The sequence below is a fragment of the Thermobia domestica genome, chromosome 14, assembly GCF_964235325.1.
Source record: "Thermobia domestica chromosome 14, izTheDome1.hap1.1, whole genome shotgun sequence".
NCBI classification, from domain to species: domain Eukaryota; kingdom Metazoa; phylum Arthropoda; class Insecta; order Zygentoma; family Lepismatidae; genus Thermobia; species Thermobia domestica.
In genome coordinates, this window is record NC_137467.1 from 141455224 (window position 1) to 141469304 (window position 14081).

The 14081-nt window shown below is 36.9% G+C and overlaps 1 protein-coding gene across 4 annotated transcripts in view; it reads left to right on the forward strand.

The window, feature by feature from the left end:
- The first annotated feature begins 955 nt into the window (after positions 1-955).
- LOC145670360 (cleavage and polyadenylation specificity factor subunit 6-like) overlaps positions 956-14081 on the forward strand; it is a 144806-nt gene continuing 131680 nt past the window's right edge. For 2 of the 4 annotated variants that reach the window (XM_081738939.1, XM_081738940.1), the window contains exon 1: positions 970-1228. In XM_081738939.1, coding sequence (XP_081595065.1) covers positions 1154-1228 — 75 coding nt within the window. In that variant the 5' untranslated portion in view covers positions 970-1153. Of the gene's footprint in view, positions 1229-14081 lie in introns of all 4 variants that reach the window. The other 2 variants (XM_081738941.1, XM_081738938.1) reach the window with 2 other exon arrangements.

Below are 14081 nucleotides of genomic sequence, written 5' to 3' on the forward strand. Positions count from 1 at the left end.
AAACATGACATGAGAAAACTACGATTTTTGCCTACCAGAATGAAACATTAATTAAAACAAAATTGTCAAATTTTTGCCAAAGGTCCACTTCATATTTTTTGCTATTGTTCATATAATTACAGATTTAGAATTTAGTTTGAAAATTATTTGAAAATTGGGATATGTGAACAGCATTGAGCATTGTGTAGAACAGATAAAGTTTATATGGTCAAAACTTAGTAAATATATTTTACAAAAAGATTTTAAATATCTCAGTATATAATTACACTCTTTCGTAATAGAAAAACATAAACATCATGGTTTCAAATTAATTTTGAAAATTTACTGACAATGGACCACTTGCCAGAGAATCGCCCATAAGGACATTAACGAAAAACGGATATTCAGAAATACTCTGTTAGAATTATTGTTAGAAAAAAGCTATTACTCTGTGGAAACTTATCTTACTGATAATATATAGAGAATGTAAATCATATCTGACAACTGTAATGCTCAATTGAGGATTGTCCTCATTTGTAAGCTATGAACAGGCCAATAAATATGAATATGAATATGAATAAGCGAGGGACCTATATAGGACGTGAAAATCGGGTGGTACCCACTACAATCGGGTAATATGAGAACCCTACTCTCTGCTGGACTATAAACATAAAGTATTTGGTGGGTGTATTGTTTATTACATCCTGAGCCCTGTGAAAATCTTGCTGGATGTACAACTATGTCCTTCTAATAATGTGGGAGCATTATTATCTAAGTTACTTTAATATTTAATTGTATATAATTTACATAATGTACCTAACTTTTCATATCATCACGTTACATTACACTAACAAACAGGAAGAAAAAATATTCACATCTTTGCATTTATACAGCCATTACAACTGGTAAAAGATGTTTATTTTGGGATGTATTGAAATTCATTGTGAGTTTGCAAAGAAAGAGTTGAAAAGCAAATAATTGTCATATATACAATACATTTTATTATATGCATGTAATTGCAATTTAATTTCTAAAAAAATAATCAGTAAGTAAAATTACTGAGATTTTCTGGAATGGTTTGCTGAGAACTAAACAGAAATAGTCAAATGTTGCTATGCTCACAGGTATAGTACCGAAGTAGAGAAATTATATTTCGCTCCAAGTGGACTCCATTATGGAATCCAAGAAAATGGCGGACGGCGTGGACATTGATTTGTATGCGGATGATATAGAACAAGATTTCGCTCAGGTATGTTTTATATATCTTTAATTGTTTGTAGTGACGAAATATATATAAAGCAGGATGTGTTGGTTAAATAATACTGTTAAAAATGTGTAGTCTTGATATGAAATTCGATGGTGCTTTTACGGTTTGTCTTTGAAAGGTCTGAACGCTATTTGCTTGCTGCTGCTCAACGAAATTTACACGAGAAGTGCGTGATTGTTGTTCGATTAATAAATTTGTATTAGTTCAATTTGCATAGTAACGTAGATTTTTATGAATTTGTAATAAGTACAACACTGAGGTTGTTGCTAATTAACCTGGAATTATGTATATGCCGGTTGCTGTTTGTAGCTATTTGCAAAGAAAGCCAAGTTAGAACATGGATACATTTTCTTACACGAGGATATTATTAATCGATCTTACCACTTATTAAACATTTCTACGTAATAAGCGAAGGCATGTACGTTGTATTACGCAAAATCATACAACTTGCATTTTCCGTTCAAAAAACCACTCCAAATGTTGAAAATACATAATTGTTTCGGCTTAAGTGTAGAGTTGTCCCTCCAGTTTCAAACATATTAAAAAGCAATTAAAACATTAAACATTGTTGGGTCAGGTTAGTTTAGGATAGGTTAGGTTAGTTTAGTTTAGTTTAGGTTTGGTTAGTTTGTTAGGTTAGGTTATCTGGTAAGACTTTAGTTAGACTAGAACAGTGACTGAAACCAGTTCTCATAGAAGCTTGAATTATCACTTGAATTCAGTAGTCCGTGAGTGTCATAAAAATTTTGTAGATTCTCTTTATTATTCTTATATAATTCTATAAAACTCAATGCGGAAATATCACACTCAACGCACCGATTCGCCATGGCATATGACCACCAAGCGGCTGAGTCACCAAAACCTTCCGCGTGTTGCAAATAGTACAAATTTCTACGTACATTCTACGTACTGCAAAACTTTCACACTTAAAGATGACATAAGAATCCCAATTTATTACTTCTTACCTCATTTCTCCTGTAAATTTTCCTAATTTTTATAAAAAGCGGAGGGGCAATTAAACTTAACCCATTGTTTCATTTAATTTCCTTATAAGTGATTTGCAATTGGCAACATGGAAATATCTGACTTGGCATAGATAAAAATTCAAGACTGTTATCAGAAGTAATTGTTGAAAAATCACAGTTCTTTGCGGGTTTGTGTATAAATAGATCTTCCCGATATATGGCATAAAAATTACACTCCAAAAACAAACCACCATGTGCTAGGTGGGCACCAAAAAGCAAATGCTATCCTTTGCCAGACAGAATGAAGCTGCTGGTTCCGTGAAATAGAGCGAGGGTGCGTCCGAAGAGAACAGATGGGCTTTGGCAGTAATACGAATTCCAATAACACTTCTCAGGGTTTCATACTAGTAAAGCTCCACTTGTAAACATAGAATACAGCTTCTGTACGCCGTGCAGAAATACACTGTTTTTGGGAAATACTATCTATATATGTACCACATTGACTAGTCTTCAGTTCCAGGCGCTGCTATCGGCTGGAGGAATTCCACCCTTATGGCAGGAATTTCTTAAGGAACAGCTAATCCCTTATGGCAGGAATTCAAATAAGCAACAAAATTTTACTAGCCTAAGAACAAAGCTATTAGTTCGCATTTTTGCCACGGCTCGACATTTTGGCAGCACAATACACTGGGAAGGCTCTAGAACACAGGTCCAGAGGCCCATATCCACGGGGTGCAAGGGGGCCGGAACTCCTAAATTTTTATTGGCCCCCTAAAATTTTCACGGTAGGCTTGGAAATGAACTATAATTTAGTTGAATAGGGCTCCCCTAAATTCTACTCCCTTCCTACATTTTTGGCCTGGCTACAGGCCTGTTCCCTCCAGATATGTTAGTACCTAGGTTTTTTTTTTTTTTTTTTCCGGTACCAAGGTTTAATATTTAAGTCAGAGAGTATTGCCGAGCAAGCGTTAGCGAGTGAAGGCGGGTTAGAGCCCATAGGGCACGTTGTTTTCTGTCTTTTTTACAGCTAAATTGGAAAGGGGACCTGTGTTCTAGAACATTGCCCAATACTGTCGTATTTCATGTGCACTGTCTTATTTTGTCGCGATCACTCTTGCAGACGGTTCTACCGAAAACAAAATTTATAGGTAAAATACAATGGAAACACTTTTTGTAAAAGAAGAGTGTGAATGTAAGTAATTTCTGTCAGTGGATATCATATTGAAATATATTTTGAATGGTAGTCGGCGTATTCTGTTTAGAATGCGAAGAAGGTAGAAATAAACGGCGAGAATGTTCTGTTCGTGTATGCAATGGACGTTTGCGATTGATGTACGGTAATGCAAGGATACAATTTTATTACAAGAAATTGTGTGATAAAGAGCTTCATATTATAAAGTTTGTGCACCGAAATGGTATGTTAAAACGTAAAAGCAATCGTGCGAACTGTGGAAAAGAAGTAAAAATTCGGAACAAACGCATTTCTTCTTGCAGCGGAAATTTTGTACACGGGAGCAAGTTTTATACACGGATGTTTTTTATTGAAAAAAAAAGGTTATTTTAGACGTTTTTGGGTTTCAATAATTTGCTCTATGCATTTATATCATATATGGACAGAAATAAGTTTGTTTCGCCTTGGCGTCATTATGCAACAACGAGTTTTTATTGGAAGGGGCCACATAACCTTAAAGCGGAATCCAAACCGCTTCTCGCCTTACATCCGAGATAAATTGAAGAGGTAACTTGGGTAAGGACGTATCGACCCGTTTCCGATAATATGAAGATTCTTGTGTCCGGTATTTTCTGCAAGTTCGAGCACGTCTGCATATGTTTAGGTTGTGTTAAGGTAGTATCTCTGCTCCGTTGCGAACGCCTGTCTCCAGAAATAAGTGTGAATACGTTCGTTAGTTGGATAAGGTTGGTTTGTTTTTCTACTCTCCTGAAAAATTGAAGAATTGCTAGCTACGCTCTTATCCAAATTTACCCCTCAATTGTCCTCTATTTGAACTCGAAGCAGGGACTAATTGAGCTCAAATGCAGGACGTCTGCCGACTCACGAAGGACTCATGATAAAAATACGTTGTACTGATCTTTACATACTTGTTAATATAATTGTCAAGAGTAATTTCAGAAGGACAGGAAGATAAACAGTTGCACAATTGAAACCATTATAAAGGATTACATATGGACAATTTCAAAATACTGCAATACTCTTTGTTCACAGACTTTTATTAGTACAAGTTAAAGAACTACAATGACTTGATGTGCATATAAGTAAGAAAACTAAAGAATGATAGAAATTATTTGAGTCCACTTTGGCTCTGACCCAGTTATACATAAAACTACCAAAAATACTTCTGATTTCAATAAGTTCCTCTCGTGGGGTTTGTATGACCCCCCTCCCAAAGTACGGTATTTCGATGTATTTTAGCAATAGTAAACATTATTAAAACGAAACAATATTTAGAATTTTTCTTTGATTGCAATTGCATAACAGTAATAACAAATTATAAAAAAAATCCAGAAGAAACATTCATAAACTTATATTTAAAAAAGCAGAAGCTGCTATAGTAGTATAATCTCTTTGAGTAATAAATGGGGGAATAAGTTCTGAATATAATACGAATAATATGCGGGAGTGAAAAGTGATAACCCACAAATGTGTGTTCAAGAGTTTACGAACACTTACACCTTTACGAACATTTTTCGGTTTTTGGTCTAAACCAGTTTTTTTAACAACTGGTTTAACCCGTAAGTACTATGGACCGTCTCTCAGACCGCTGCGATTTTTCGTATATTTTTCAGTCTCACTACTACGAGTGGATCTTTTCGTCTACCTTCCTGTCTAGCAAATGGTTACGTATTGTGAAGTTCGTGTTATAATTGATCCCGTGTGCGCGGCGATGGAGGTGTCGAGCGGTCTCACAGACGTACTGTAGTAGTTACGTGAGTATTTTGCTTTTCAGTTGTCTTTCGTTATCTACTGATTATTAGCAGTTTTGTGCCTTACCGTGTGGCACGTTTTGGACCACACATCAAATAATGACCCAGAGACTGGGAAACCTGAAATAATAATATTTTATAACATGAGTAAAGGTGGAGTGGATACTCTAGACAAAAAATGTACAGATTACACATCAAGTCGTCGAACAAGACGATGGCCATTGACAATTTTCTTCATGCTAGTGGATGCTACATGTGGTGTCAATGTGTATGTCTTGTATCAAGTATACGCTAATGATGACAAGACTTGATTTCATGAAAACGTTGGCAAAAGGACTTGTTAGGCCTCACATAGAACGTAGATTGTTCATCGGGTATTGCCACGAGAGCTGAGTTTTTCAATCAAGAGCATACTACAGCTTGGAAGTGAGTTTTCCATCATCGCGCACAAGGAGTTGAAGAGGAAAACATACCCTTCTGTCCACTGAGTTGCAAGTGGAAAGCAAAGATATTCGTGTCACAGGTGCGGGGTACCGATTTCCTTGCAGTGCAAAAAATAAGATATAAGTGACTACCTGAAGAGAGTGCATGCTGTCAGAAAAGTTAATGCGGTACTTTCTTTACCGGCAAGACGTATTTTCTTTACTTTCGCCATCATATAAGAACTAAAAATAAGTTTTATTCATTACCTTTTCACTACAAAAAAAGTAACAGTAACTATAATAGTACCTTCTTGTACGTTTAAAAAACTAAAATTCCATGTTTTTTTCTGTATTTTTTATTCTCAGTGCATCTATAAGAATATTGTATTTTAAATTAGTGTTATTTTGACTACTGAGAAACGGAGAAAAAATTGAATATTTCAACAATTACAATTTTAGAATAACAATGAAAGCATTGTTGCAAACTTTGACAATGTTCTCTTTCTCATTGTTTTAAACTTATAAAGCTTTTTTTACGTCGTGAAATTACTATATTTTATTTTTCTATAAGCAACTAAGATGTGTAGGCTAGCATTTTAAAAATATGCAATAAGACTACTGTTCAGAAAATGTGAAACAATAAGGCGGTCTGACAGACCGTTCCATAGTAGTTACGTGATTATTTTCATCCATAGTACTTACGGGTTAAACCACCTTGGTTTAAACCTGCCAACCCCGCCCGGGAGAGAAGTGAAGCCATTTTGAAAGTAAAAATTATTACAATCATGTAAGTGTTTTTGAATGTAAAAATTATTGCGGATATTTTATATACTTTTCCACTATCCTCGTTTATGCGTATGTCCCCCGTCGCTGACGCACCTCCTCTCTCCGCTCGGCCCCCCCAGTTGCGTTCCTGCATGACTCGGTTAGGTGACATTCCTGGTTTTTAGTGGCCGCCTAGCACAAGTTGATTCGTGGTTTATGCACTAGCTCCTCATTTATAGCATGTTCTGCAAAAAGAGGCAGGAAATTGCAATAAATGTGTGAAAATTTGGTGGAACCGTCTGCTCGAGTAATGCCTTATTTAATGCTATAGTCTGCAGAAATTTTGTTCCTATATACATGTTTCTTTTCATGGAAAGTATTGAATTTTACCTGTAAATCTTCCAAAACGTGGTGTGCCAAGAGTAAACCAGTACCAGCAGTTTTTAATGCGGTATATGTTCTGAAGACGTTTGTCCATTTGAAAGAATGTTATATTTTGTGTCCCGATTTTACTATTATTGTATTTCGAATTACTTGATTGAATCACTTGGAAAGCCTCAAGTGATAGAAAGATAAAATATCGTCTACACATTATTAATTCGGGGTTTACTCGAGCAGCCGATTTTACCAAATACAAAATTTATAGGTAAAATACGATGTGGAACATTTTTCGTGAAGGAATGAGAGTGTGAATATTAGTAATTACTGTCAGTGCACAGCATATTGAAATTATTTTTGAGTTGGTGTGAAAGTATAGTGTGTAAGAGTGCTCTTCCACTGTTTATGTGTATATTCCTCGTCGCTGACGCGCCTGCTTCCTACAGACGCGCACCCTCGCTACGCTCGTGTTCCTGCACCTAGTGTCCACCTAGCACAAGTTCGTTCGTGTTTTGTGAACTAGTTTTTATGCCAAACGCCCAGAAACCATATTGAGCCATCTTGAAATCAATCTGCAAGTGTTAATAGAGATCCTCATTTAGTGCATGCTCTCCTAAAAGAATTACAAAGTTCTAAGCTGACCTGAATATGTGTGAATTCTGTCAAAATTTGGTAGAACCATATGCTCGAGTCATGCCTTAAATCGAAACACTCGTCACAATTAAGGCATAACCAACGATTAAAAGGACATTGTTATATTGATTATCCTCCTTGGAGTTAATGTCTTAAAAGAGAGCATTCTGAGGGTTTGTTACTAATAAGCTATGAGTGTACACGGACATCAAGTTAGATCAAACAAGATTCAGCATTTATTTTAGAGGAAAATTACGGTTAGCTTTACATTACCCGCTCCATCCTTACACTGACACAAGTAATAGTAGCCTATTACTTTTAGGAAAAAGTACTTTTATTTCAAGTGATTTTATTGCTAAGACGAACGTTTAGCCCAAGGGATAAGAAGCAACTCAAATTTGTGAACTGACAGATTCAGTCAGGAAAGAATGTTACGGAAGTGTCCGCAGCTAGGCATTTCTTCTCGGGACAGGACGTTTGGGCGCCGCCATTTGGGCGCGGACGTTTTGGCGCTGCCGTTTGGGCGCCGGACGTTTGGGCGCAAAGCCGTTTAGGCGCCAGACGTTTGGGCGCGAGGTACATAGTAAAAATCACAATTTACGACATATAAAGTAAGCTAGGCACTGAAAACTAAGCGCCAATCAAGATATATACATTTCCTACACTTCTATCTTTATCTCACCTCATTTATCTGTATATTTTCTATCTCTATCTTATTTATTCATCTAAATTAAATAGTTTAATGTGTTTGTGGCATTTGTTGCCTAACCTCGTCATGGATTGATTTTTCGCTTGTTCACGATTCTTGTACTTCTGATCTAATTTTTGTATTATATAAGAAAGCTAGGAAATAAAGGAATCAGACGAACTGTTAATTTTCTTAATGTTAATTAAAACATATTGATTTAATTTTTGTATTTTTTTAAAGAAAGTTAATAATTACATATTTATGAATATTAAAATTTGTTTTCTTTCGTATTACGTTTGCCAAACTCTTCTCTTCCTTAAGTCCAATAAAGAACTACCAATAAAAGATTGCAGCGTAGTCGCTAACACTCTCGCCTTCGGTGCGATCGGTCCCGGGTTCGATTCCCGGTGGGGGCACTCGGTCGAAAAAGTGTAACACGCTCTTTCAGGCCAGCCACCCTGAATGAGGTTTTCCTGGGTTTTCTTCATTCACACCAGGCAAATGCCGGGGTGGTACCTAATTTATAGGTCCAGGCCACTTCCTTCCTTCCCCAATCCTTTCTTCCTTCCCTTTCCCCGGATAGTGTGCTCCCTCAAACGTGACGGGCTAAATGGCCTTAGATGCCGAGAGCCCAGAAATCTAAAAATCCTATATCCTAATCGAGTTGAGGGAAAGATATTTTGCATACATGGTGTCTAAGACATATTTTGCATACAGGATGTCTAACACATTGAGTTTAGGAACTGTGGTATGCTGTATTTCTGGTATCACTTTTTTTTATTAACATTCCAATATAAAAATCAAAACTTAACACACATTTTTTTTCGTCCCATTGTAAGCATTTAATCTGCATTAAAGAAAGTGGGGAAAGAAAAAAAAACAACGATTTCAAAGTGAAAAATAATAGTTAAGTGTACATATATTGGTCATTTAGCCACTAGAAATGTGTTTGACATTCACACTTATTGCGTAACTACAGCAGAAGGCCTGCTTTAAGTTTTTTAATGGAATAGGCTCACTATGTATGTAATGCAGTCAATCATATGTAGTCTGGTCGACTTACATTTGGCTTGAAAAGTTATCAAATAAAAAGCACACTTAACTTTCGTTGAAACTTAAATTTACAAAATTTAATTCTTAATTCAGTTTTTATAATTTTGAAATTCCAGTATTTCTAGTATGTAAAACAAAATCCAGTATAATTCAAGGACTTCCACTACAGTAGACACCTTGTGATATCTTGATTCGAACTTAGTACTCAGCGCCTAACATAACGACTTTTTAACTCGCGCCCAAACGTCTGGCGCCCAAATGGCTTCGCGCCCAAACGTCCAGTGCCCAAACGGCGGGGCCCAAACGTCCGCGCCCAAACGGCGGCGCCCAAACGTCACGTACCGTTTCTTCTACGGTGTGTGCATAGTTTTGAGTCAGTTTCTTGTTATGTTTTTGGCTGAGGTAGCCAGTATTCAGACGCGAAAAAAACTCACAATGGCATGATGTCGAAGTCATTGTCTTCAACAAATACCTTATTGCGCTCTTGAACGATTCTGGACTCTCCTTCCTGGAAAACAAGTTTTTTCTAGTGTCTCAACCCGTTTGCCTCTCTCCCTCAATTCTTTCTAAAGTTGAACGCACAAAGAAACATAGAGAGGTATTTCTCTTGAAATAATAGGTATTAGGAAGGTGTGGTCGGTAGGCGACATTTATCTGAACACTTCTCTTCCCTGTTTTGGTCGTGTCTTTTAATAAAGAATGCTATACCGCATCTGTTTCTGCTCCTGAACCGGAAACGAAAAAACCGTGAGACCGTGAGACTGCTGGCGTTGGAGCGAAATGTTGCACACTTGAGGCAGTTTTGTGGTATTACGAAAACGAAAATTTTGAAAGAGCAAAGTATGTGCACCAAATTTTTATTCAAATTGAGTAAGATTTGTACAGAAACTGAAAATGTAGTAATGTCATGCGATCTTAGTTGGAAGAATGAACATGCAATCGTGTCGGTGCAGAATTCGTTGTAATATTGCTAACAAATAAACAGAAAGAAACACATGTAGGAATGTGTGAAAATCTTTTGAAACTTGCAGACGAGGACTATTGCTTTATGTCAAGATTTGATCTATGTCTATGACGTTGAAATAAAGATATCATCCTTATGTGTGGGAAAAAACATATCAAAGTCATTCAAGTGTTAAAGTGATTCTTATTGTTTCCTCTGATTTTTGTTGAGTGGTTCACTGAATAACACCCATAGTTAATTCTTAACAGAGAGTAAGTGACGAGACGTTTGAGGGAGGAGATCGGAAGCTTGAAAAGAATAGAACATAGATGCTGCACTATTACATTGTACCTTGTCGTTCTGCTCTCCTCATTAGAGAGTTCTGACGAAGGAAAATAAGACTGTTGTATCCCAGCCATCCTGATATGGCACCTGCAGACTTCTGTTAAACCACAAATTAAAATCGCTTGTGAAAGTGCCATTTCAATCCACAGAAGAAAGATAAAATTCGTTACCTGACCAGGCTATTTTAAAAAGCATTCCAACAGTGGAAGACGCACTTTGAATGTATTCTTAATAGTGAAGGGAACTATAGTGGAGGTAAATCTTAATTCGCACAAACCTTAAGTACCATTATATTTAGAAATTTCGGTTTCTTTGTGGACGGACCTCTTACAAGATAATAATCCTCTGTGGACTGGACAACCACTGAAAGTATTTATTCAGTCGCTAAACTACAAGTACCTACCCAGTAAAATGGACTTTTGGTGCTGCTTCAGCAATGTTATTACCGTCCTTCATGTGAACCATAGACTTCAGAATAGGCGTTTTGAATGGGAAACTTCTGTGTACACCTCAGCTTAAAGAACTTCCATGTAAAACATTCCCCACCCAATGCCTTGGCTATTCAGGGAACTCGTAACTGTTCCATGACATCGTCACTCAAGATCTTCTAGTCATCACTCTCCAAGTAGAGTTCTCCTTATCCGTAAACATTGTCTTGCAATAATTCCCCACAAGGGAAAAAAAAAAAAAAGTTAAATCCGTTACTCCTGTCCTTACTTTCACAATACATACCACTCTCTATTCTTTACAGAAACTAGTGAGCCGCCCCTTTTTTTCCCAATGATATTCAAAGAGAAAAAACTAAATTTAGACTACTGAAATCGAATCCAGATCTTCCGTCTTTCGTACCCGTGCCTTAACAATTTACGCTATCCAGCCCATTTTCCGATTAGCCACACATTTTCACTCTTAAGATTGTAACCACTCAAACCACGCGTATTGCACTACAGTCCTTGTGTTTGGACAACCAGTATCAAGTGATGTAGTGAGTTGTTTGATATGCTTTCGTCAGTGGTAAAATTGGTTTAAGACGCTGCCAGCAATAGAGGCCTGTCTGGGAAACACGGAGGCCAAGGAGGAAGTTTACTTCCGACATGGGCAGCACGGTGATCCACTATTTGATAGTTACCTTTGAATTGATTAAAATTGAGGTTCTGTTGGTAGGTGAAACCTGTGAGCTGAAGTCACAGATGCGGCAGATGACGTGTCTGTAACATGTTCTGGTAAGGAATCCCGGTTTCCTCATCGAAAAAGAAAGAGACCATTTACTTTCTCATGTGTCACAGCACAAAAAAATTCACCTAACGAGAGTTGAACATTACGTTTGTTCATTTTAACCAAAAGGTGAAAGGCAGTTCCATCGCTTGCATGAAACCGTGTATTTCCATTAGAATTTGCCTGCTTTCGTATAAAAACAGTTGCTTGACTTAATTAGTCAGTTTCAGGACCTCTAATGCGGGCTGCGGTTCGTCAGTTATTGAACACTTACCTCTGGTGCGTGAGGTCCCTGATTCGATCCCAGCTTGCTTCAGTTGGGCTTGGTGGTGAATCATAGAAAAAGGGCATATAACGGTTGCAGTCGGTAGGGATAAAATTGCAAATGTTTGCGAATAAACCTCCATACAGTCTGTTATGGTAGGCTATGTCCAATTCTTCACGGATGTGACGATGGATTTCTGCGAACTTCGAGTGTGAAAATTGCCTGGTGGCTCTCTGCTGTTTGAACGTTTACTGGTGGATACCCGGATAAATTTCACTGTTCTTAAAATTGGAATACTTATGAAATATGGGTCCACTGAGAAATTTTCATCTGTTTCCCTTTGAGAATTACTTTGCACTAGTGTTGTAAAAAAAAAAAAACGATTCTTTTTTTCTGTGAAGTTTTTTTTCAATAAAAAACATCGTTCTTTTTCATGTTTTTTTTCAAATGTCTGTTTTTTTTCTGGCAACTAGTATTTATTGATTTATGTTGCAGATTATTGAAATCCTCGTAACTTACAAATCGTAATTGAAGCCCTCGTAACTTACAAATCGTTTTTGTTTCTTTCTACCTATGCGAGCAAAAATGTGTGATTATTCCTTTCGGACCCAGGTCATTTTTGGCGATTTCCTACATTTTCAGTTAGTGACTTATTGCTCAAAAACCATTCATTCGATTGACATGGTTAAGGCCTTTTTTTAGAAAATAGAAGTGGCTATTTTTTTGTATAAGTTGCATTGCAGTGTTGCCAACGGGTGGGAAATTGTTGAGGGAAATGTAGAGATGAAAATTTACAAAAAATTCCCTAACCGAATTTCAAAATTTTTATATCTAGCACCACTGCTGCCATATGGATTCAAGTCACCTAAAAAATTTCTTTGGTATTTGGACAAGATAGAGTGAAATTCTGAAGTCGCTGGCTTCCATTCAAAGAGGAAAAGAAAAAATTCTCTGTCATCATACACATGAAATTTTGACACCTTTTACGCCTCAGAAGCAAAAATCAACAGATATGCCGGGGCTACAGCTTCTCCAATCATCCTATTGAAACTGTTTATAGTGCGTTGTGTAGGGCGAAGAGGAAGCTTTCAGGTAGTGGTACGTTTGTTTCAATGTAGGCAGCCAGAGGTTAATAATAGAGGGGAAAAGGGAAATTTTCCGAATTTTTCACCTAAAATCGGGAATTAATAATTTTGACTGGAAACACTGCCACCAGGCACACGAAAACTGTCTGAAAATAAACCTTGGTACTCCAAGAATATATCCTATAAGTATCATGGCGATATCTAACAAAGTAAGCATGAAATTAAAAAAATATCTCAATCTACCTCAGAAATTCACCATTTTCTTACCATTTCCAGAACATGGTTTATTATAAACCTCAACTGTACTTCCCCTAATTATTCTAGTGAAACTTTTTATGGTGCGCTGTGTAAGTTAAGGACGAGGCTTTTAGACATTGGTAGTTTGTTCGAGTGTAGCCAACAAGAGGGAAATAATAATAATAAAAAAAAAGGATTTTTTCCAAAATTTGCCCCTAAAATCTGGAATTAAAATTTTCTGTAGCTGGCAACATTGCTATGAGACACACACAAACTATCTTAAAATAAGATTTGGTATCCCTCTAATGTATCCTACAAGTATTGTGACATAAAGTAAGCCCTCATTGTAGGTCTAGTAATTAACATGGCTGCCAGTATTGCATGAATTGTGGCCTCGATTCCCAGAGGGAGATCATCGGAACGCAAAACAGAAGTTCGGATCGCAATTAAAGTTGTGTGTCTCGTCACATATAATCTTGCTACTGACAGAGGACGTCATCTCATGAATATAAAGTTGTTTTAAAGAAACCTTTCTTTTGAAGGCCCTCTATTCTTACCCATGAAGTAAATAAATGAAAGTGAACATCATTTCCTGCGAAACTCATGGCTCAAATTTATGTTAAGCTGTAGGTCTACATCTCCCATAACCTCGCTGTTGAAAGCAACGTTATACTCCTAAAAGTTTATCACTTTTATGATCCATCCTAAAAGTGCATCATCTTCGGGTATTTTTCCAAACCGGAATAGTTTTCGGCTTACTTAGTGTTGTGATAATTCGGCTATTTAAACAGATTTTTCTTTAAATACATTCCTGTTCACTGAAACCTAGACTGCCTTCCGGAGGTTAAGTTGAAAAAAAAAATGACTCTAGATTCTTACAAATTTCCTTTAGGTTTGG